Raw genomic sequence first — 25,015 nt, 5'->3', positions numbered from 1 at the left:
GAGGCTCCTAGCCACAGGCCAAGGGATGATCATGTGGTTCTGGAAAACAGAGCGGCAGAGCAGGGACTAGACTGCTATCTGGCCACAGCCAGGAGGGCATAGGTTGGGCACCTCTATCCAAACACAGGACTAAGGATAGGAGTGGCACACTCGGTACAGTGAGTGCTAACTATCTGAAGCTGCACCTAGACAAAAATAAAATACACTTTAAAAGTTGGGAAAAGGAAAAATTATTGTATAAACAATACTGCCATTTTCTACTGCTTCATGTTCACCATTTTCTTTAGTCAGGTCTGTAGCCTGACTAGCTGGAGACTTGACCAACTGGCTGGCTGAAGAGAGGCTGGTCACAGCCTGATCCAGTCAGGCTTCCAGTCAGCTGCTGCATTACAGAACAAATTGGCTCTGCTTTTTATGATTTATATGTTATCAGACAACATGGGCCATTTCTTTCAGACATGGTCCTTAGCAATTTCCTTACATATCTCTTGTAGTGCACAGTTTGATGCTATTGTATGCAATCAGCTCAGTACAACAAACCTTGAATTCTCTGGGAACAGCAGACAGGAAAGAACACTGCTGCTGTCAAGACAGTACTCCTCCATCAATACGAAGTTTTCTGCTGCCCCAGCAGATTGGCCTGCTACCACATCTGTAATTGAGATTAGAAAAAAACTACAGAGGTGAATTTTCTGTGAAACTTCATTGTTGAGGAATTCTTGACTGATTTTAAGCATTGGTCAAAATAACCTTGTTCTACTTACATTTACTTAGGCTGGACAAGTTTATTTCTTCTTCTGGTAGTATGTGGAAGAAGAGTTCTAAAACCATACACAGGTTGGAAATACAGTTATCCTACATCAGATTCAGCTCTAGTCTCCCTCATTGTTTTATGTAGTTGATATATTTCCACTTGCATGTTATGTAAGAAATGTTTCCCCCCCCAATCGTATATGCTTTATCCAGAAAAGTAAAAGTATGATTATAAAGAACATGGTAGTTATTGTTCTATCTATAAAGCTTTTTAGCGCTCAGTTTAACTTGAGGCCAAAGTAAGTTTCTACAGCAACAGTAAATAAACAGAAAATCCAGAAGAAGTCAAGAACTGTGATTTCTAGCCATTTGCTTGTATATCCAGAGTATGTTAATTCTCCATACAATGTTTAAAAATTTTACAGTATATATTTCATCACTCAGGACCTGCTGCTGAAGCTGCTGCATACATACACACTCTGGTCAAAATCCTGCTAAAGCCAGTGAAGATTCCCAGTGAATTCAGTGACAAAAATTCAGGTGCAAAGATGCAACTGAAAGCACATGGAAAAAATTATGGAACCTTTTCTCTGACCTCACTATGACTATCACTATCCCCAGTCATCAAGATCCTAAGGCTAGGCAGGCTAAAAAATGGTGTCAAAATCAGGTTTTGAAACTTCAAGGCAAGAACTGTCTTTTTAAAGTCTTAATTTAAGATGAAACAAGGTTACATAACTTTATAAGAGTCCCAGACCTTCCCATTTCTGAAATCTAGGCATTATTGATGTTGACAACTAATTTAATCAATTCTCAAAGGCTTCTCAACTGATCCATTGCTCCCCTAGATGTCAGTTTCTGTGTATTATCACAGTTGATACAAAATCAGTTACTTCTGCAGTAAAGCAAAACATCATTTTTTTTTGTATCTCCGGTCTTAATGAAATAAATACTCATTCATACAAATATCCACAAACATATTTCCTTTCTCACACACTGTGCCTGCTATCCAGGCAGTTCAATTAACCACTCCTGCATCAAGCCAAGTCAGGTTGGAGTAAGGAAGACAAAGTCAATAATAATAGATAATGCTGGTTCAGTAAAGTACTGGCCTTTACAGCTTGCTGTAAGGTGAAGTAATAAAGAAAAATTATAAAAGTACAAAATCATAGTAAGACTGCATGAAATACTCTGAAATAAATATACAAGTTTTAGCACAGACTCAGAGATTTATTTTCCACCCACTACATTCATCCTTTAGATATATTAATCCCTTAATGCAATTATTTTGAAGGAGTGGGAAATATAAGCACATTCTTTGTTAAGGACACACCAAAAAACGTCATGCATAGTCATACGAGTAAGATTATCTGAATATTCAAGAAAGTTATCTGCTCTGAAAACTCACTAGGCAATTTAAAAATAATGCTCTTCTAGGATTTGATCTTCAGAGCTACTGAATGCTTCCAATGATATACTGAGCATCTTTGACATAGTTTGTTTGACTTTACAGCACACAGTGCCTATTAAAACTATCAAGTAAACTACTCATTAAAACAATGGTATAATGCTCTCTGAATATTTCTCTATTTAAATTCTGTATATGGTGCACAGTGAAATCCCACAGTCTACTAGTTAATATTAAAAACAGTAACATCTTTTATGCAATGTATCTTTTGTTTCCTCAATTTCAAAAGATTTTGAATTTAATTAGTATACAATGTAATGTTAAGATTAATTACTATGCACTACTGGGAAATCATGTTTTTTATAGGATTGAGAAGTTAGGCCAGAAACATGAAAATTGGGAAAGGTATCTCTTCTGAGAAAAAGGTAAAGAAAAACTATTCTCAAGATTTGTTCTAGAGAGATTGATCTATTATAAATCAAATCAGTAAATTAATTTAGATCTATTCTTAAACTTGTCCACTTCTACTTTTATTAGAATTCAATTTGCAAGCACTTGGAGACAAAAAAATAAAATCTATGCCCCCTTGCTCATTTTCAGTACAATATAATCTGTGAAGTCTCAGATTAAAAACCAGCATAATTCTGTTTGGGTAACACCCTTTACCAAACATCGCTGTGGTAAATCTAACTTGACAATTCTCAGCTGTTGGTGCTTACTGCCACGTGCAATTCCAGAGATTCACTGACACTATTTATAGAGAGTTATTCTCAACAGTAAATAATTGTTATGCTTTATATAAAGCTTCAGGACTGAGACCTTAACTTTGATCTGATAGATGGCTCTGTTTCTAGATGAGTTCCATTTTTAGGGCTATTTCAGAGCATTTTTTGGACCCTATTGATAGCAAGTTTTATGAGTATCTGTACTGCATTTGTCCTATGATGCAAAACCTTAGGACATGAAGAAAAATAAACACTGAGCTGTAAAATGCTCAAGTGCAGAACTCTAAAAAGTAATTCATCACTCTACCTCCCAAAATCAGTTAAGCTACAATTAATTGAGTTTACTGATGTCCAACATCTGCAACCCAGTAAAGTTCATGACTGTTACGCTGCACAGCTGTGGTTTAAAGCTTCTCTTTGCATATAACTCACTGGCAGCAGAGCAAAAACTATTTTTGTGTTTTTAACATACAGACCAGTTAGAAGTATGAAAGCCTCCATGTCCTGAGTCAAATACACAGCTTCCATTAACTTTACCAAAATTCTTACAAAATATAAATTCTGATTAATTTTTAAGTAGACATACTGTAATTACAATAACTTTGTTTCCAGTTCATTTGACTTAAGAGTGCCTGATCTCTTAAAGGTGAAAATACTAACACTAAAGTACTGTTATAAGAAGATTTTGTTGTGGAATAAATTAGTAAAATTAAAATGTATTTGAGCCTTTGGTTCTTTTGTGATGTATAGAAATAAGAGGAAAAAATACACTAAACCCAAATGGAAACATGCTGTATTTCAGTGAATGACACACACAAAACCAAGAGACCTACCACTACATATTGCTAGAGCAAGGGCCTGTGCTCAACAGGAGTGCACAGTGACAAACATGACAGCTCAAACCTACTAGGTTCTACTGAAAACACTGGCAAAGCACCTAAGATTTTGACTTGCCAAGATTACACTTCATGTATGCCCAGTAGTACCCGTTCATGGGACTGAAACACAAGAAAATCTCTTTCCTTTGGTTTCTGAGTACTCACAAGGAATCATGCGCTATCACAGTTACACACAAGTTACACACAAGTTAAAGATAGCACTCTTGTCACCAAGAAGTGGTGAAAAGCAGTTCTCTAAAGTGATTTTGCAAAAGGCCAGAGTTCTTTTGTTCTTTAGTGACCATAAAGCCAACCATCAAATTTTCTCTTAGCACACAGTCCGTTAATTTTTTGTTTTGGTTTGGTTTGGTAAACAAACATACACTATTTAATAATTACTTTTCATCTAAGGTTTGTAAGCAAGATTAGAGATTCAAAGGCAGAAAGAACACAGACCAAATATCAATATTGAGGAGGGGAGATGACCTTTAGACAGGTGAATTATAAATAACTTGTGTCTGGAAAAAATTCTACTTTGGAAAAAAAATAACCTTGTTAAAACATGACTAACGAAACCTTTCATCCGACTTGTGAAAACTCTCATCCCAATTCTCTTTGACAGAGAATTACATATATGTTTAAATATATATTTATGATTAAATATACAGGCACCACATACAAGGAGTGTTTTAAAGCAATGATATAATGATATAATATGATATAATATGATATGAATATGATATAATATGATATGATTGATATGATATGATATGATATGATATAATATGATATAATATGATATAATATGATATGATATGATATAATATGATATAATATGATATGATATGATATGATATGATATAATATAATATAATATAATATAATATAATATAATATAATATAATATAATATAATATAATATAATATAATATAATATAATATAATATAATATAATATAATATAATATAATATAATATAATATAATATAATATAATATAATATAATATAATATAATATAATATAATATAATATAATATAATATAATATAATATAATATAATATAATATATACTCCATCACCCTAATGCTTGAGCAATACCCAATGTTACTAAAATTATTAGATATGATGTTGCTGTAGTATTTCTTCTCTTGCTTGTATTTTTTCTCTGTAGCCAAGCAAAACTACTGATCCTCAGAGCAAGGACAAGGATGTTTTGCAGTATCTCTACTCTTCTGATGGGAAGGCTGCAGGATTTCCCTTTCCCCTCCCTGCAGAAGATATCTTTCTCAAAGTTCTAAAAGTCTGTGAGTCATGGAAAGGACAAAAGTCTGCAGAGATTGTGTATCAAGAGTAGAAGATCTTGTTGTGATGCCACTTTTCTAAGAAGATAAAAACCTTGCAGTCTCAAAAGCCCCCAGGGGTGCTTTGCCCAAGTAACCAAACAGTACCACACCTTACAGGTGATGCTGCAAAAATTATTGAATATCAGGACAGTGAGCAAAATGGTCGGACTCCTCAATGCTGAATGTATCAAGGCTGTCCTTAATTTTTCCAACAAAAATCCTCTATTCTTACAAGGAGACTCTATCTTCTACTTCATGTGATTCCTCTTCTCTCAGATGCTTTACCAGCAACAGTGATAAACTAAACCCAGAGACAATCAGGAATATATTCTATCTAAATGGGAACTTGCATATTCATCTACAGTAGTGGCAGCACGAGAAGCTGTGTCTATAGAAAAAAAGTGACAGATATGGAAGCAAATGGGAGAACTATTAGGTTTAATCAGAATACATTCATTCAATTTTGAAGTTAAAGGTCCCTAGAAAGTGCAGATTTCAAAACATTCTGAACATGACTAAATTTTCACTGAAAGATGAAAAAACAAGCTGTATATGCTACAAAATTAGATCCAGAATGTTTAAGTTCCAATGTCTCATATGAGTAGTTGCATACTCTATTAACAATAAATTACTATTACAAATGTATATTTAATGTCCTGCTGTTAATTTCTGGCCCTTTAAACTGCACAGACTGCTACTGTGAAATAGAAGCATTTGTTGAGAAGGGATAAGTGTACTTGATAAATTACAAGGATTAACATGATCTTAAATTAGTAAAAGAATTTAGCTTTTTAGTATTTATTTTCTTGATGCTGCTCAGTTTTTGACAGGGGAAGATATGACAGTTATATAAATATACTTCAAACAGAGGATCATCTCAGGGTGGGAAAGGCATCTTTTTGTTCTTTTTGGTATTTAAAGAACTACATTTCAGTCCTTGTCAGCCCCGCGATTTCAGTCTCGCATTCCCTCACGCCTCTGGGATAGCACCACCCAGTGGCTGCAACACGTATGGGAGATCGCTGCTTGGCAAACCCCACCTACACTGCACGTTCCAGAGACAGCTGCCAGCAGATGTGAGAATGTGCTGTCACTCATCTTCAAACAAAACGCCACACATAATGCCAGAAAGCCCATTTCAAGTCAGGGTTACCTGGAAAGATGGAATATGGCTTCCATGTAAATTACTAACTTTTGCTGATAGTCAGTAATTGACCAAAAGCTGTCCCAAGATTATGAATCTTAATCGGTATTTTTTCTGGTTTTCTTTAGGAATGAAGCACATGTTGAGTGGAGGGAAGAGGGCTAAGAGACAGGGACAGAGTACAATGGGATACATACACACTCACTATTCTTTTGTTTACAAAAGCATCTTTGTAGAAAGTTAAAAGAATAGCATTATCCTTCTTCACTGAGCAGATGAAGTAGCATTGCCAGCAATGCCTTCTGTTCTCAGCCAAACCTTTCATTTATCTTGCAAGCTGCCAAAACTAAACCTGGCAACAATCTGATTTTAGAACACAGAGGCCCCAACACAAGATGTGAATGTCAATTACAACAGACAGCTGGAAAAAAAGAGCAAAATCACAAAGGCTTTTAAAAAATAAAAATTACATAAGAGCTTTAAGCTATTCTTATTACACCATGCATAGAAGTACATGCACAATATTTTTTTTTATCAGGATGTCTTGTACCAACTTGACAAATACAGAAAACACAACTTGCTGTGTGCTCTTCACAGAAAGGTAAATGGAGGGAGAAGGCATTCAATTAATGTAAATAGGAAACAAGGAAGGAATGGAAGAGACCTAAAAAAGTAGGTAAAATACACCAGCATGGTAACCTGGCATTAACTGCAATGAGAAGTATCTCTTACTGAACCTTCTATGCATCTCAGCACAAATACTCAAGTTGAGTGCTGCTGCTACTGATAATAACTCTGTAAGGCCAGAAGAAGATGAATTTGCATGAAGACATCAGCATTCTGATTTTAAAAAGCAATAAAATAACAAGTATATTTGCAATAATTTCGAATGATAACTGGGAAACCTAATTGGTCATTCTGAAAATAGCTTCAAGGTATAAAACAGCTTGTAAAGAGGGGTGTGGAGGCACGTTTGACCACGTATGAGCTTTCTTTCTTGCTTTGCTTGATCAGAATCTCTTTTATAAATTTAACACAGACTCAAATGTAGAGTAGCAATAGACATAAAGATCCTTTGTTCCCCACTTGGGCACACACCAATCCTCCATCATAAACTATATTCCTTTCCATCTAAACTCATTATAGCTGAAAGGAGAAGCAGATTCCTCACTGGATCCTCACTTCTCAGGGACCTCTGAAAGTGTAATTTAAGACGGGGTAGTCGAAGGCCTTTCAATGACAGGAAAAATTACCCTGTAACAGGAACCTATCCTCTGCAGTATATAAACAGATATTATGATATCAATTTTACATGTGCAAAAAAAGCTCAATATAATTTTTTCTCCAGATGTTCTTTTTCTACACAGAAATGTCCAGAGAGGTTATATACATCACCAGATATTACAACTGGGTTACTGACAGTCAAGAAATTCAAGGCAGAGACCTGCTGCAGAAGCATAGGATTGCATCTACAGCCAATGTACAATAAGCCTACCCAGCACTAATATATCTACCAAGTATTTCTACCTAAACATTCAATCTCATCTCCATATGTTAGCTCACAATAGTTCTGCAATCAATTGTATTAAATTTAGTATTACATACTTTTCTCACCCATTATGAAAAAGATGCTTTAAAAGTATTGAGAGAAGTATTCATTTGCTGGTTTGTTTGCATGGATACTGCAGAACTACCATTTGCATATGGTACTGGCATTCTGGCGCCTATCCATGGAGTAATCAAACTTCATCTTGCTGTTTTATTTAGCTACAGATCTGGCACTTTCACGTAAGTCAAAGTCAACAAGCTTTAAATCAACGGAATTACTTCTAGCCTATTAGTACATGGCTTTTATAATTTGTAATAAACTATGTATTACATAAGTGCTTCTAAAGAGATGGATATTACCTCCAAAACACCTTGATCTACATCACATGATTTATGAACTGTAAAACATGGTACACAAGAATCTACCATCTGAGTAGTGATCTTAGTAAAGGACGAAGAACTAGAAACTCCCATATTTTTATCCTGCTCTGAGAATGAGCTCTTGCCCTATACATCTGATAATCTCCCTTTCTCTGGAGTTAGGGAAGGATCTTGCTGCACGAGATTCATGAAAGGAAATTAATCTTGAAATCAGAGAACAAACTCTCTGGAAAGGAGATATCATAAAATAATTGAAAAAAAATTGTCCAGAATCCAGTAAGAGTTTGAGAGGAACACGTAGCTGAAGAAGTTACAATGTCAGCAAAGCTGTGCAGAACATACCTGTTTTTGTTAATGGGCTAGAAAAAAGTTGCTGAAGAAGTTTGTTCTCTGAAGTTCGCAAAACCACCACTATGTCAGCTGGAAGAGTGTCTCTGTTCTTCTCAAGGAATGCAGAGGCATCATATAATACCTAGTGTGGGAAAACAGAAAGAGAAATTTTGATGAAAAGGGTTACCCAAAACCTATTGTTTTTTTAAAATGTGAGTGGTCAGGATGACCAAGTAGACCAGCTAGCTTGGTCTGACAAACAAATGAATTACCTGCAAAGGTCTTGACAGTGAACTATAGCAGTGTGTTCAGAATGCAAATTGGCTATACAGAGTATCTATATTTATAGAATGCCATTGCATATCAAATTGGGTTAAATGGCTTAAATCCTGTTGTGCTACGCTTGGCCATGTCAAACGATCCTATGCATGATGCAATACAGAGATACTTCCTTAAAGCTTCAGTTGATCATTTGCTTGTGATGTAAGAAATGGTTCTCAGGTGGTCACTTTCTATTGGTTGTCTGCATCAAACCTGTGATCTATAAGTAGACCTGCTGGAGGAACAGTAATAAATTGGACACAGTGTAGGTACATGAAATCAGGTTCTCATGGCATTGAAAACCGTATTAGGACAACAAAACATTTCTCTATTTCAATTATTTTAACCTCTTTGATTAGAAATTAATGCCTGGATATTTGCATTAATATAAGAATATTAATATAAGTTAGTTTTTCATTTTGTTTAATTGCAATGATTTTTTAGAGCTGCCTTATCACTTGCAATACTCCTCTCTAGCCCAATTTCCCTGAAGTCCATTAATTTACACAGAAAATTAATGCTCTCTGGCAATAGAAAACTGGCCAGTATTGTTTCTATAATTTTATTGAATTTTATTATTTGGCCCTATGGGTACAAAGAATTAACTAAAACTGTGTGAATTTTATAGTTATTCTTAATAAGACAAAAAGCCTGACCAAATTACTAGAATACATCTTAAAATTTTGGAATCTTATAATGATCCAGAGATGAGACCTAGTCGAAAACTATATAAAACATGGATATTTTGATTTTGTCTGTGAACAAATATTTGGGCCTGAAACTGCAAGCAAAGCTCATGTTATGGAGAAAACTGGACTGTTACTCCCCATACAAAATAATACGTAAATATGAACCTCCGAGAACAAAAGATACAAGGTTAAGAAAACACCCCTACTAGCAAGTCCCAGCCCTTCCAATGCACTCTATAGGATTTTAAGTTCTGTTACAGATACTGGTTTACATTGCCTTTCATGCATGTACTTTGCATGACACTCTGCAAGACACACTCACACAGAACTACAGTAGCATTCACACGCTGTTACACATAGCCTGCCCTGGCTCCACAGAGTCCCTCCTTTGAAATGACTGTAGTACCGGCATTTCTGAGGCCAGGTCTCTTGCAGAAAAAAGATGCTGCATACTGTCTGCAGAATCTCTGTAAGAGCCCTAAGGATAGGCTCCAAAATGGACAGCTACACATAAAAGTTCCATTGTAGAGTATATGTTTACACAAACTTTATCATTTTTTCCATTAAAATGAGGGAAAAAAACATAAAGCAAAAACTCTGGATAAGAACAAGTGATGACCATACCACTATTATCTGAACTAAATAAAAATCACATCACTTTACCTTTCCAGCATAGTGCTGAATTCCAAATGACAGTTCCACTCCTTTTGGTCTCCAGAAGTATTTGCATCGTAAGTTATCTTCAAACTTATCTAGACATTGAGAAAAGATGTTGATTTAAGTGACAGAGTGATTAACTACAATCTTCATCCTAATTAGCTTGCTAAATTGCTGCTCAAGAAGTCAGAACTGCTATAAACACATATTATCAGATTGCTCAGAAATACCAAGCTGTCACATCTGAATAGAACAGTTAATTTTCAACTAGCCCAGTAAGACCGTCTTTAAAAATCACTGTGGATGCCTTTCTACATGGAAAAATATCAAGCAGGAAGACCCAATGAGAAGATGTGATGATTTCTCATATTTTGCAATGAATTTACTTATGTATATGCAGGGTTTGGGGTGAGTTTATTTCTTATATATACACGTACACTCAAAACTGCAAAGATCACAGTCACTTAAACTATTTGTATTTTCGCTATCTTCCTTTCTGCATTCATTTAGCTTTGTGCATCAGGTTTCAAGGATAAGTTTATGTGCTCAATCTGGAATTGTCCCTCATGTATTTTTAGACTTCTACAGAAAAAAAGAAGCTTCTCTATAAAACCCCTTCTAAGGAGACTTTCTGTTTCCTGTGATTACCCCTGAAGAGCTGACAGAAGAAGGAACACAGGTTTCTTAGAAAAATGTCTTTCATGCCCTGTGATATTTTGTAGGTTCTTTAATGTTTTGTAATTAAATCAGTGCTGTCTGTCCAACACTGAGGGCCCAGGTAGCAATTCCTGCCTGCTGAGCCAAGGAAACATCCCTAGAAAGAAATGGGATCCAAAGGAACCCATTTTAGTAACAATTAGTGTTTATACTGTGAAGCTTGCTTTTATACTAATTCACCTGAACAAGCAACTTGAGACCTGAGACCAGAATCAATTGATAAAATTCTGTCATGCTGTGTACATCAGAAAATATTACAAATTTTTTTTTTCTCATGTTAGAATCCATTAACAATTCTGTTAGGTTTTTCTTTCTATTACCACTTAATTGAGCTTGTATTTAAAGCAAAAATAATTAAGTTAGGAATGGACTTGTGGAATTAATGATTGTCTGGGACACTTGGAGAGGGCAAAATATCCCACTTTACTGTCTGCTTGAGGGATCCTGCTGTGCTGTGTACAGATCAGCAGTAAGGCCGAGCAGCACCAGACAAGGGAAAGTACCTCTGGAAGTAGAAGTTCAGTATTCAGTATTAACTGATTTCTACAAGCCAATAGGGAGGCAGACAACTTTAGCACACAAAGGAGGAGTGTTGGAGGTCCGCCCTGGAGCGTGCCCGCCTCTGGGGTTCCAGCCCGCCGCCGCCGCAGCCCATTTCCCCATCCAGCCCGCCGCCATTACCCCCTGAGGGAGACGCGGCCGAGCTCGCGCCACAGCGCCCCCTGCCGGCGCAGGGGAATCACCGCACCCGCCGGGCCGGAGCCAGCAGCGCCCCTGCCGGCCGTGAGCCGAACTGCAGCGGAGGGAAGCGCCCGCAGCCGAGAGGAGGCGGCCCCTGGGCTCTGATGGGCTTGTTGTTGTTGCTGCTGCTGCCGCCAGAGTTGCTGGCCTGTTTGCCTTGTTATACGTATCTACGTGTGTATATATATTAATAAAGAACTGTTATTCCTCTTCCCATAGCTTTGCCTGAAAGCCTCTTAATTTCAAAGTTATAATAATAATTCAGAGAGAAAGAAGTCATATTTTCCATTCCAAAGGAGGTTCTTGCCTTCCTTGGCAGACACCGGTTTTTCAAACCAAGACAAGGAGTAGAATGAAACCATAGTATTCATTCTGTCTGTAATCTGAATTCCAGTTTCAGCTCAGCCTAGTAGTAGTGAAAAATCTTGTATATGCGTTGTGCAATTTAACTGGAAACTTATTTTTCTCTAACAGTTTGGGTCTCTGCAGCACATTCCACTGAAGGAAATGGAACTCTGTTTCATATCTCAGGGGAAAATGCAGCTCTAATAAATATATGCAACACAACAGCTTTAAACATGGCATGTGCTGTGTATTTAAAGTTGGCACCAAAATTTGTCAAAATATATGTAAAATATGTATGAAGACAAGGAAATACTCAGCCACACGGCACACCAGAAATAACACACACTTCCTATTTATTATGAGATAATCTGGAGAGAAGCAGTATTTTCTAATTGGATAAACACAGGCCTAGGAGCCTGGGAAGTCTAAATTATCTTTTCAACACTAATGCTACATACATGGACAAGACAAAGGATATTTCCTTGTAAGATTGAAAAAACCAGTAAGTCCTTGCCACCTGATACTTAAGACAACTTTTCCAATTTGAAAAGGACAGAAAACATGTAAGCAGAGAAAAATGATGAAGCACAATGAAAAATATACTTAGGGCATCAAATGAAATGACACAGCCTCAGGACAACTAGGGTAGGAAAACTTGAATAAAGATGACATTACACTTATAATGCATTTGTCATTTCCCAGATCTTTCCCAGAGTTTTACTTGCACATACCAACTAAAGTTAGGTCTGTTGCCTGAGGAAATCGACTTTCTTCATCTAGCAGAGACAGGAGACCCATGGGTTTCTGAAGGAACATATCCAGAAGTGGACGGTTGTCCTCATATTCCACTGTAGTGGCATCAATTCCCTCACTCTGATATTCCATCTACAAAAGTCACCAGCACAGTTTTAATACCAAAACAGTAAAAGAAACATCATCATTAGAGCATTTATGATGCACAGCAATGCTCTATAGGCCTCAGCAACATTATTTACAAAGCTTCAGAATGATGTCATTATCCCACATTTAAATCACATACTCATTTTATAAAGTAGTCCTGAATGTGATTATGGTGTAGGATGCTGAATTCAGCTAGACCTCAACAGAGTTGAATTTACCTGCTCCAGTGCAAAAATATGTTGATTGAAGTAAAACTGGATCTGTTCATTAGCAATATTTATGCACAGCTGTTCAAAAGAATTTCTTGCAAAGTTCTCAAATCCAAATATGTCTAGTATCCCAACATTCATCCCACTTTCAGCATTGCTGCACATGAAGATACAAACAAAATTCATTATGGGCAACACCAAGTTAAAATAAAAATAAATTTGCTAACTCAGATTGTATAACTGATTCACTCTGCTGCAAAAATAAAGGAGGAAAAGTGTGTCTGAACCTAAGACAACTTGTGCATTTGTTCAGCATTGCTAAGACTTCTGTTTTCCACTTGCTTCTTGCAAATTTCCATGAAGAAGTCTGGAAAATCATAGGTACAGAGTAACAGACATTTAGCAGCCATATTGAAATAAGGGGTTTCAGTATGCAGATCCCAAATAAATTCTACTGTCTGCTCCTCCAGGCAGAGAAAAAGTGTCAACGTTTAATGGTACATTTTTGCTACACTCACTGAGAATGGTAATTACCAAATCTGCTGCTGCTACAAGCTGGACTGTTAAAAGTCCATGTGGTAACTCAAGTACATTCAGTCACTACTAGAACTGAATGAAATGGATGAGAATATGTCTATATGACATAGTGAAGAAGCAAGTAGAGATCTCAGATCTGAGGCATTTTCACATTTGCTGAGAGGTTCCTTGTTTCTAAAATCTCTACAGCTTCTTCAAAAGATCAAACCAGCCAGATCAGTGCCTGACAATGAAATCATAAGGATGCACAATATAATGTTTCTGTAATTGTAAAAAAAATTAAAAATAATCACATCTCAAGTAGCAGCACAATAATAATCTGAAATCTAAATTTATTACTTGCTTACAAAAGCAGGGGGACTGTAAGGACTGTGTACTGATTTTTTTCAATGTACTTCAATTATTTATCAGCCTTTTGTATGATTTCCATGTTCACTACATAGGAAGCATCTTTCAAAAAAACTGGACAGCACTTTAACCACCCAACTTCCATTGACTTCAGTAGCTAAACTATTCAGCTCTTTGAAAATGATGGGCTTAATGTCCTGGAAACAGGATTCAGTATCACAGCATGAAAGCCATTTTGAAGCCTTAGCCAAAATAAACACAGCACTTTTTCTGCAAAATCAAAAATATACAAACGGATGAACCCATCGGACAAATGCACAGTAAGTACACATGATTCAGCGATGTGTAACTTGCCATATGTTTTTATCTGGCTGAAGCAGCGTATTAATGCGATTTACGATCCAGCTGAAGAGCCGGCCATAAAGTGCTTTGGACATGGCATCCCGCACGTCCGCTGCTTTGTCCACCGTGTTTGTCCGGATAATAGTCTCGCCCCGTGTTACAACGCAATGGGAGGTTAGGGCTTCTTGAAGTTCTTCTGACCCAATGCTTAGTAGTGCAGCAGCTAAAAGGCAGTGGAAAAAGACACACAATTGTGATTATGCGGTTGAAACCACCAGCATTGACCAGCTGCTGCCATGAGCTAGAGTCAAATTGCATATACAGAACCGACAACGCTGAAAGATACATACCATTATCTAAGGCTTCTGGGTTAGGAACCTCACTTTTATCTGTTTGGTGTTGTGAAGAAATAGCAGCAAACTCAATATTTCCAGTATTTAAGATTCCAGTCAGTATTCTGTACACTGAATACACTTCCTGTAAAAGATGACAAGAAGCACTTTTAAGGAATTCAGAAAGACACACACATCATATTTAGGCTATGAAAGAAAAACATAATGGAAACTGGAATGGAAAGCTTGCAGCTTTCTCTGAGACCAAGTTCTACAAGTTCAAGTAAGCTCCTATTTACACAAGAAATAGCACCACAGAATTGCCTGAGTACTAACTGGGACCTCAGGCTGGTCTTGCCTTCTGAGTGGGGAGTTATGCTTTCACAGTTCACTTCTGTCATAGCAGAGATTTTGTGGCTCACAAAACTTTGTACACCCACAAAACCAAAGGGCAGCACTAGAGGTGGTTTTCCTTAAGTTCAATAATGGTTTAGCATCTGAATCTCTTACCTCATCAGTAAATCCTATAATTCTAAAACAATGCTGAATTGCTTCAAATTGTCTTCCATAGGAATCTTTAGTAACAATATCATGCATTACTCTTCCAGTTTCATTATCAATGTATCTAAACAGAGTGGGAGAAAGAAGGAATCACACTACCACATATGTCAATACAATCTTCAGTGACTTAAATGCAAGTACCTCAGTAACTGGAAAGAACATTTATATGAATAACTTTCAATTATATAGTTTGATGCTAATTCATAAGTTTTTGTTTCTGTTGCATTAACATCTGCATTATTCTTTGTTAATGTCTAATTATGTTACCAACTTTTCACACACATCCCCTCACCCAGTACAGGCCAGATACACTCAAAGTACAAACATCAATTAAAAACCTTCAAACATATTCTGGGTTCTTCCTGAAGCTGAAGCATTACAGTAAGAAATCATAAGGAGGGTTGTCTGCATCTGAAAGTATGACAAAATATCTACATATTAAGCTTGGTTCTTCCTCCTTCTGTTTTAATAGTTCAACTTCTCAAACAAATGCAAGTAATATAATGTCTTAGTGTCCATCTTCCTCCCACCTTGGGAGGATTATAAAAGATCCTTAAGGAATGTAGAAGGATTAAGAGAGATTTGAAAGCATCATACTGAAAGCAAGTGCTGATCAACAGCTAATTGCAATGAGCTAAAAACAAGTAAGCAATAGTTACCTAGGGGGCTTTTTATCAGGAAGTCTATATTCAGAAAGTTTCTTCTGATGATAAAGGCCAGCGTAAATATAATAAAATATATGGAAATTTTTTTCTCCCCTGAAAAAAAAAGTATCCTTTTAAAGCACCTGTCTTTATTCTTGTGGCATCTTGTACAACAAATGTAAAAGTAATTCTTATCATGAGCTCACTGAAGCAAGGTAGCAAATCTCCCACTTGTTTTAATAGCAGCTGTGAAACACAGAAAACCCAGTGAACACAGCATTACCCCAAGGAATTAAGTGGCTCTGGCTTCAACTCCAAAAGAACAGGACTATTCTTGTTGTCATAGCACTGCTACGAAGGATTTTTATTTTAGCAGAAGACAGAAAAGTATCTAAACCACAAAATTTTTGATAATTAAATCAATTCAAACACTACATAAACGCTACAGGACAGACAATTAATATACCTACACAGCCTGTTTTATGACCCTTGATTTTTCAAGTAGATATTCAGAAATCTTTGCCCCCATTACAGCTCCTGTAGGTGTAAACATCATTTCCAGATATTTTCCAAAGCGACTTGAGTTGTCATTGATGGCAGTGCAGGCATTTCCAAACGCTTCAACCAGAGGATTCACCTGGAGAATTTTCTCACGCAAAGCACGGTTATTGGCCTTGACAGAAGGGATACAAATCAGAAGGATAATTAAAATAATAGAATGCCTACCCCCAACCCAATTCTTGCTCCAGAAGCAAAGAATCCTTTTCTTATGCTTGTATGGAATTAGGTACTGTGCTAACCTTTCTATTTATACAACATGAGGTCCAACAAACTGATAAAATCTCCCACAGGTAGCAAAATATAGATTGTTCTTTCTCTGCAATTGTTCCGCCTTTGACTTGTTTTATAATTAGTTAAGAGTAGCAAAAGCACAGTGGACTAAAGATGCCTACTTAGGGTTAAGTTGACATGGTTAATTTTCCAATTATTTTGTGTTAATAGCACTACTCATAACATTTAAATGTGTAAGATCTTCTAAGATTAGAGCCACAATAATATTTTTTATTCTTTATTGTATAAATAATGTTATATGTGATAAACACTGTACATACCTACAGGTACTGAACACTCAGAATCTGGCACCTTCTCTTTAAAAAACTAATGACTGACTTGGTGTGAGTCACACTCTTGCATCTTAATTCAATACTCTCACATGCATGATTACTATGTCTCTAAATCAACTGTGGCAATTCACATGAACAGCTTTAAGTATTAAAGATTAAATCAAGTGAACATTGGGGTAGGGTTGGAAGGATTTCTTCATAATTTTACATAATTGGCTAGGAAATACCTTTCCCAAGAAGGTCAAATGTTGGACGATCAGATGGGCACTTTCTGTCTTTCCAGCACCACTTTCCCCACTGATGATAATGCACTGAACACACAAAACAAAAGATTTAAGTGCATAGTTCACCATATGGTTGTTTTTTGCTATTACTACTCCTACCTGTTATTTTATGTTTAGTACCAAAACTATAGAATACTTTAAGGGCCGACTCCCTTCTGAAAGGAGAGATCAGCAAAGGCTCAGTGTAGCATTTTGTTTCCTAGATTACTAAAATGAATCTTGCAATGCCTGATCCCAAGGTGCATGTGTGAAGCAGTGACTGAATTTTGAAGGGCTAGAAGATGTAAACAAGTGACCATGTCCGAGCTCACTGCATTGACTTCACGTGAATTAACGTGAATCACAGGGTACAGCTGTTTTTGACACACCGACCAAAAGTTTCTTCTGAAAAATTATCTTTAATAATAGGTCCTGTGTAGAGAGGCTATTCTGTAGGTGACGCTGATATGCAAGGCAGAACAGCAAACTAGCACCTAAACATTTCACAAAAATGTGCAACTCTTCACTGGGTGATTCTGGGAGGACATATCCACCTTCTTCCTGTGTCAGCAGTCCTTAACACCTAACATTTCATAGGCTCTTCAAAAGACTTCCTGACTCAAGAGGCTACCTAGAATGGTCTAAATCACTTTCCTTCCCTCTGCTGTTATGCTTCATGGGCAAAATGGAAGTTGAAAACCAGTTCCCACCTGAACACTGAGGACTTGTTTTCTTTAATACCTCCATCAAAGAACATGTAAATCATTAAGAAGTATTAACCATCTCCCAGGCCAGTGTACTTTCACATAAGAGTAAAACTCCTGTTTTATTCCTCTTCAATGTCCCTTTTATTTGTCTGATTTTTTCTGGCATTTTCTGATTTCAGGCTTTTCATTACTTTATTCTGATTTTGTGACTTTAGGAGAACATTTTCTGTTAATTATTGTGTGATGTGCAGGGTAAAATCAGGACGATTTTATAAACAAAAATAATTATCAGCCTTCAATATTCATGTACACACAGCATATCACATTATAAAGAGTATGAAGTTATAATCTTAGGAATGTAGTAAAATCTTCTACATCGTGGTTATTTTATTCTCATTAAAATCATTGCTATATAATTGGATTTGTGTCCTTATTACATTTATAATAGAACTTTACTTAATTTATTTTACTAAAAAATTTGCCACTTGTTCCTATTTTCTGTGACTTAGTGTCTTTTTGCAGCAGAAAAGTGGTTCAAACTCTGTTAATCTGTTATGGCATTGAGAACCCTCTATTTAACACAAGTATAAATTACTGAAATACCTAAGTCAAGACAGACCTAGAATCAGAATGTGCAGCAATACTTTGCTGCTGGAGTCAACAGCCAGGACTACACAGGTGTCCAGGAAACTATATTGGTCAGGTACCTCCATCATCTTATTTGACCTCTCAGTCCCTTTCATATCACTGTGTCCTCTTCAGAACTCCCAAATCTGACCAGATTCCTACTCTGGTTTTGCTGATTTAGGAATAAAAGAAAAAATTTCCCAAAATACAACTTAACAGAACATTATTCACAGCCCTGTAGCACAGTGGCAGTATGATTAATACAAAACCTAAACCAAAAGGAGCAGATCCTTACCTGATCCTTGCTGAATGTAACCATGCTTTGGTAGGCAGCATCTGCAGAGGCAAATATGTGGGGGGGATTTGATGAACGCTTCACACCATGGTAAAGCTTGGAGAACTAAATTCAAAGAAATACACACAATAGTCAAAATACACCACTTAGTTACATAATTAAGAACTGAGAAGAAGACAGTGACTATCATCTGTTCAACAGAAAGGAGTTTCCTGTTATACCACGGAATTTCCACTGAATCACCTGGAACAGGAGTGGTAATTCTTGGCACTGCCCAATTTCCAGAACACAGATTACAGCACCTAGAATGCACTCTGATGTTTCCCACACAAGACAACAAAGAGAGCTGTATCACAAGGAAAAGAATTTCAAACACAAGCCTTCAATCAAGGAAATAACCAGCTCATACAAAAGGAATTTACAGTGAATCTGAATTCTGCCCCCCTATCTGAAGCCCTGATTTTGGCAACCATGGACACTAAATTATTTCTAGCTCCACCTCTATTCATATATGTAGAGAATTAAACTGGCCTTTATGCTTACAGCATTTGATTAATTTGCTTCTTTTAAGGCAGAGCTGATGGCACAGGACATATAATAAGCCTCAGAGCAATTCTTCAGCAAGCAAAAACCTCAGCATGAGGAGGTTCATATAGCCATCTTCTGTTTTCAAGAAGAAAGCCCTAAATGCTAGGCGAGAGGCACAGCTGTGCCTGGGGTAATCTCTGTCCCTCATGTGGAATTTGTGCCTCCAAGCAGTGAATAAAATCAAATTAAACCAAATTTGACAAACAAAACAAAACAAATTTTTAGTCACATTGTTCTGGAAAAAGAAAAGGCAGAAGTTTAGTCTGTACTCCCAACTTCCAGCATCACTTCAGTATTTTAGCTAGTGGTGTTAATATAAAATGTAAAGCAACTTCCGCCTTCAGCTTGGAATTTCTCTTACCTGGGGAGAATAAATGCTGAGATTCTGGAAGGGGTTCAAGGCTATTAAAATGTCTCCAACATAAGTATAAATCTGTAAGTCAGCATAACGCTTTTGCAGCTGATGGATAATGGTATCCTGAGAAGATTACAGAAAGTTTGGTAGTTATAGAGTATTTTCCAACTCAGAAAGATTTTTGCAAATATACTGAGAACATTGCATAAGAAATACTTATTGTAAGTGTTTCTAATTATATTTTAAATGCCAAACGCACAAAATAAAATGTTTTCAAAATTCTTGCTAATGTCATAAAACTAAGTTAAATGACAATTCCTAATTGGAAATTAGAATATTTTCTTATATCAGTCTGAGAAGTAAATCTTCTGAAGAGAAAATGGTGGTAACACATTATTGCTGCACTTCATAGTACATGTCCATTTAATTTTTTTTTTATTTGGCCATGAAACAAGGATAATAACTTTTCAAGGATTAAATTTTAAGTAGTGGTAAAACTGTTTAAACAGGACAATAGCCCAATTTAGTATTATGCCTTTTTCTTGCTGGCATGTAATTTAAGGATTATCAAAACAAAAATTTACAGGATACTCTGCAAATAGCTGATACAGTGAAATATGAAATGGATAGTTTCGTCATTTTTTAGCCAGAAGCAGTAGGCAATATGCTATCCTATATAAATCAATTATTCTAGAAAAAATCACTTAAAACTACATCTTTATGACTAAACTTGGCATTTTAGGAAACTCACAAAAATAATTTAAACTAGCATCATTCATAATCAAGCTTTTCCACATTACAGTACTCAGAGCTGCTACTTTCATGCAACTATATAAAAAGTGAGGGCAGTAGATCAGTCATGTGAGAATTCTTTTGCCTTGAAGGGACAAAAGATGGCAAGAAGGAAATATTCTCATTCTGCTAAGAGATGCCAAAAAGCAAAAATAGGCAAGAATGTGAGGTGCAGTTGTCAGAAGCTGCTACCCAGACAGTACAGTACCTCATTGAGAACTTCTAGATTTACCAGATCGTCATCTAGAGAGAACTTGTCAGCTCTGTCCACATGGTAGGGTCTTCTAGTATGTATTCTTTCATGCCTGGAAGTTGTTAGCAGAGCACTAGTGTTATGAAAGTGTATTACAGACAGCAAACATTGAGATGCAAAGGGAAGTCCCGGGTGAATGTTTTGTCGTGCACAAACACAGACATGCTCTCTGAAATGCGGAATTCTGCTTGTGGTATCCATTTATAAAAGCAATAGATCAGCTTGCTGTCCGGTGTACTACCTGTTCTCCCTTTCACAATATATAACCCAATCTATTTATCATTGTTCAGCAAAGATTTACTACTTACACACTTACTACTCCTCACTCACACTCACTAAACTAAAAAATTCTTCCTCTTTTCCCTTCCCTCCCCTCCCTGCTCTAAGTTAATAAACTACCACTCAGTTTAATTAAATGCTACCCCCACGTGCCCAGCCATAATACTGTCATCTAAAGAAGACAGAAGAAGCAGTAAGTAGGATAAAATCCTACTGTTACCTTGATGTATGCCAAAGTGCCTCCTCAGATGACCCTAGATGCGGCCCAAAACAACATTTTTGAACCACAGCTGCCATCAGACTCTAAATTGTATGGATGTTCAGTCGGCTTGTCTCCAGAGATTTAAGCCACACCACAAGCAGCAGAGACAAACTGTCACATAACCCCTTTATAATCAGATTATACTGAAGGAATCTTTGAAAATGTGGTGTATATGTTTTTAAACAACACATCACATTGAAATGGGAACAAATTAAGAGGCTGTAACATGTCTTCCACAGAGGGTGTGAAATATGAATGCTGTAAGCACAACTATGCTTTTCTTTACAACAAACATAATCAAAGCACAGTAGAAGGACACCCACTGAGATACAGTCTGCATCCTGCTGAGTAACATTTAGCATTGATCCTCAATGACAGTCCTTGACAGATTGTTTTTGCATTGGTTGCCATGTAGAAAGTAAGAGCCACATGATCAAGCATCCCAAATCAAGGCTAAATATTATACCAAGCAGTAACAGAACAGCACCCTAACTTGGCAGGAAACCCTTGTTTATCCATAATGTTCAAGGTTAATATGAACATTTAGCAGGCTTCCTTAATATCTTCATATGCTATTGGAATTCTTTTTAAAAAATAAACATTGAGGCATTTGCATTTCCCCCCTTTATATATGCTTCTACATTTCAAGCTAATCAGCTTTCATTCAGTAAAGAGAATGTTTTCTCATCCAAGCGTTGTTACATCATCAGAAGAATTACTGTAAGGAAAGCCTTTAATATGGAGGAAGGAGAAGAATGTTAGCCATGAATACAGCTTCCCTGATAACTGTGAATCACATCAAATGATCATACTTTTCTGTCTATTTTTATTCATTTTCATCATTTCCTTTTGGCTACTCAATGAGTTTTAGAAAACTATAATGGTTTATTTGAATTGAAACTAAATAAAACCATGCAAACTGTTTTGTCAGCTAGGAAATAAAACAGTGGGAAGACAGCAGGTTTTGCTGACAGTCCCACTACATTCCCACAGATGGTAGTTTGCTTTATGTTGTACATATGAAGCAGTGAAAGAAGGACACAAGACAAGAAGCTATGAAAAAAAAATTGTTATAGTGGTATTATTTCCCATGGGCAGCATGGAGACCATTTGAATTTGATGAAAATTCCATTCAATTAAATCTTCCCTTTTCTAGTCTTTGATTAGGTATTGGGTTGTGGGTTCTTTTTGGCTTTTTTTTGAGTCACTATATGCAAAAATATTACACTTTGCTGACAAGCCAGATCCTAAAAGGAGTAAGAATCCATTATGTACTACTAGGGTTTTTAAGTGTTGTTTCCCTTTCAAACCAGAATTCAAGCTCTTATTTCACTGCATAGAAAAATAATGTTGTAAGTAATGTAAATAATTTAGAGATGGGAGCACCCCTCGGTCTACAAACAGAGGAAATATTTTAACAGCTGCTTTACTTCATGAAGATGTAACTAACAAAGCAATGGCTAGACATTTTAGCTAACATAACTCATCTCTGAAGCTTTTTCTTCCTGGAGCAAAACATCATAGCCACAGTACTGAATTGCAAGAAGCTGCAAGCAGGGACACATCTACCAGAGGTGTAAGGACGAGGGGGAAGAGGGCGCATTCAAACCTAAGCATGTCTAATTGAAGAATGGCTTTGTAACCTAATCTGTTATCTGATTGTGTATTAAACTCCTGCTGTTTGTTCACCTTAAGTGATAAACGAATCCATTTTTTTTTATTGGAAAGGGTTCCTTTTAAGCCTGTGTAAATAAATAAGGAAACTGGTCTGCGTTAAATGTAAATAAAACATATATACCTTTGTGCAAATATTTTCCAGGACTTAACTCATTTTCCTAAGTACATGATTAAGAAGAGGATATTAGGAGCATAACATCACATTAGCTTCCAATCTCCTGCTGCCCTCATCAGTTTTCTACTGACCCTATGTCCTCCAGTGCATTGACAAAGTTGGAAGGAAAAAAACAGACAGTAACCTTTAATTATTTCCACAATTTTACATCAGAAATACAATCTGGTTTTAATACATACATTAAAAATTCTTAAAAAGCAGATGGAAACACTCTTAATTGGGGAAATGACTATCAGTATATTTGTTGCATAAAACGTAGAATTATCAGCCACTTTTTCAGTTACCTTTCCTTTCTGGCAACATATAAAAAGTACAAACTCTAAGCAAAAGGGAAATCAAAGATGTTATCTTCCCTAAGTTTCCAGTAATTTTCTGAAGCAATCCCTGCAAGATGCAGTCTCTTCACAAAACAAAACAACTGCCATAAAGGGTGCGAAGGGCCAGTCACTCAAGGTGCCTAACTTTATTAGAGGGACCTGAAGAGCAGCATTAAATTGATTGTGATGAGCACTGTCTGTTGAAAAAGGCTCTATGCTCTGAAGCACCTTCCTGTTACCGTTTTATCATGCAGAAGTAGCTGGAAAGGACAGTTTTCTTGGATTTTGTAGCAGGAACAAAAGGCAAGAAGCATTTCTCCCTTGAGAGAACCATTTCATGAAAAGGCAGGAAGCATTCATTTGTTCTACTGGTGGTAAATATATAGTTTGAAACCAAGTAACCAGTTATAGTAGTAGAAGTGCACTGTAAATAGCTATACACTCCTATATCCTGCTATCAAGGGATGGGGAAAGAAAAGCTAGATGGATCAAACTGACTTCTAGATCAAAAAGTAATTTTGCTGGCAGGTCCAACCTGAGCAACAAAGCAACACAGACCAAGAATTTTTGCCTTCATTGGGAAGTTTCTTCTCTAATCACTCTCCTCCACCCCTAACATCTTCAGGGCCTTCCAAGTGGCCTTTACTTTGGCCTCTTGGTGCAGTTAAGCATTTATGTTTACTGTTTGTTTGTTTGTTTGTAGGATTCACAAAGGTAAAATGGTTTCTGTATTTGGTCTTTAGATTATTGCCAATTTTAAAATTAATTCCTGAGATTTACAAGAAAAATACTCAACACAATGAGAAAGAAAAGAGGGGAGAGTGTGATACTGCCACACAGAGATACACGGACTATTTCCCATGCATTGCAAAGACTTCGTTTTGCTCCTTTACATCAAGTTTCAGCCTGAAGTAATTTGTTGAAGCAAGGTCATAATAGAGACACCAACACAGTCTTAATTACAATATAAATGCTACAGCTGTATTTTACAACCTCCAGTAAAGAAACATGTACTATACTCAGAACAAGATCACTTTTGGGGGCGACAGGAGCTTTGAGATTTAAAAAAATATATATTAAAAGGGAGAAAAAGGAGTTTTAAACTCATTTGCCTAATATTCATATAGCAGAAGGCTGGAAGAATTGCCTTAAATTACATTGTGTCATCAGAGAACTATTTTTGGTCGGTTTCTTTTATTATCTCTGAGTCCAAAGAAAATTACTGGCTGGATGCAATCAAGTTCCTTGGTGTTAATTGCTTTCAAATTGAAATGTGAGCTGGCAGAGAAGCTTGATATCTGGTAGTAAGAGTTACTTCCTTGGATGGACTGTTGCTGTAATCCAGCTGGTTCACGAGAAGGCGGAAGCTGCCAAGACATGGCACTGTCATTCTACTATCTGACAAGGTTGCCTGAACATTCCTGCCCTTCTCAAACATTAAATGCTCT

General features: G+C 36.6%; 1 protein-coding gene across 1 annotated transcript in view; it reads right to left on the bottom strand.

The window, feature by feature from the left end:
- Positions 1-25,015, bottom strand: part of MYO3B (myosin IIIB) — a gene marked incomplete at its 3' end in the record, with an annotated part of 178,189 nt that overhangs the window by 82,962 nt on the left and 70,212 nt on the right. The window contains exons 12-24 of the mRNA XM_084209203.1: positions 20,813-20,909; positions 19,819-19,935; positions 18,870-18,974; positions 17,205-17,288; positions 16,324-16,526; positions 15,869-15,967; positions 15,159-15,273; positions 14,667-14,793; positions 14,329-14,539; positions 13,099-13,246; positions 12,712-12,865; positions 10,184-10,272; positions 8,523-8,652 (exon numbers count right to left, since the gene is read on the bottom strand). Coding sequence (XP_084065329.1) covers positions 8,523-8,652; positions 10,184-10,272; positions 12,712-12,865; positions 13,099-13,246; positions 14,329-14,539; positions 14,667-14,793; positions 15,159-15,273; positions 15,869-15,967; positions 16,324-16,526; positions 17,205-17,288; positions 18,870-18,974; positions 19,819-19,935; positions 20,813-20,909 — 1,679 coding nt within the window. The remainder of the gene's footprint in view (positions 1-8,522; positions 8,653-10,183; positions 10,273-12,711; positions 12,866-13,098; positions 13,247-14,328; positions 14,540-14,666; positions 14,794-15,158; positions 15,274-15,868; positions 15,968-16,323; positions 16,527-17,204; positions 17,289-18,869; positions 18,975-19,818; positions 19,936-20,812; positions 20,910-25,015) is intronic.

The sequence above is a fragment of the Fringilla coelebs genome, assembly GCF_963513975.1.
Source record: "Fringilla coelebs genome assembly, chromosome: 7".
Classification (NCBI taxonomy): Eukaryota; Metazoa; Chordata; class Aves; order Passeriformes; family Fringillidae; genus Fringilla; species Fringilla coelebs.
The sequence above is the reverse complement of the archived record's forward strand: the minus strand, read 5'-3'. Positions and strand labels throughout refer to the sequence as shown.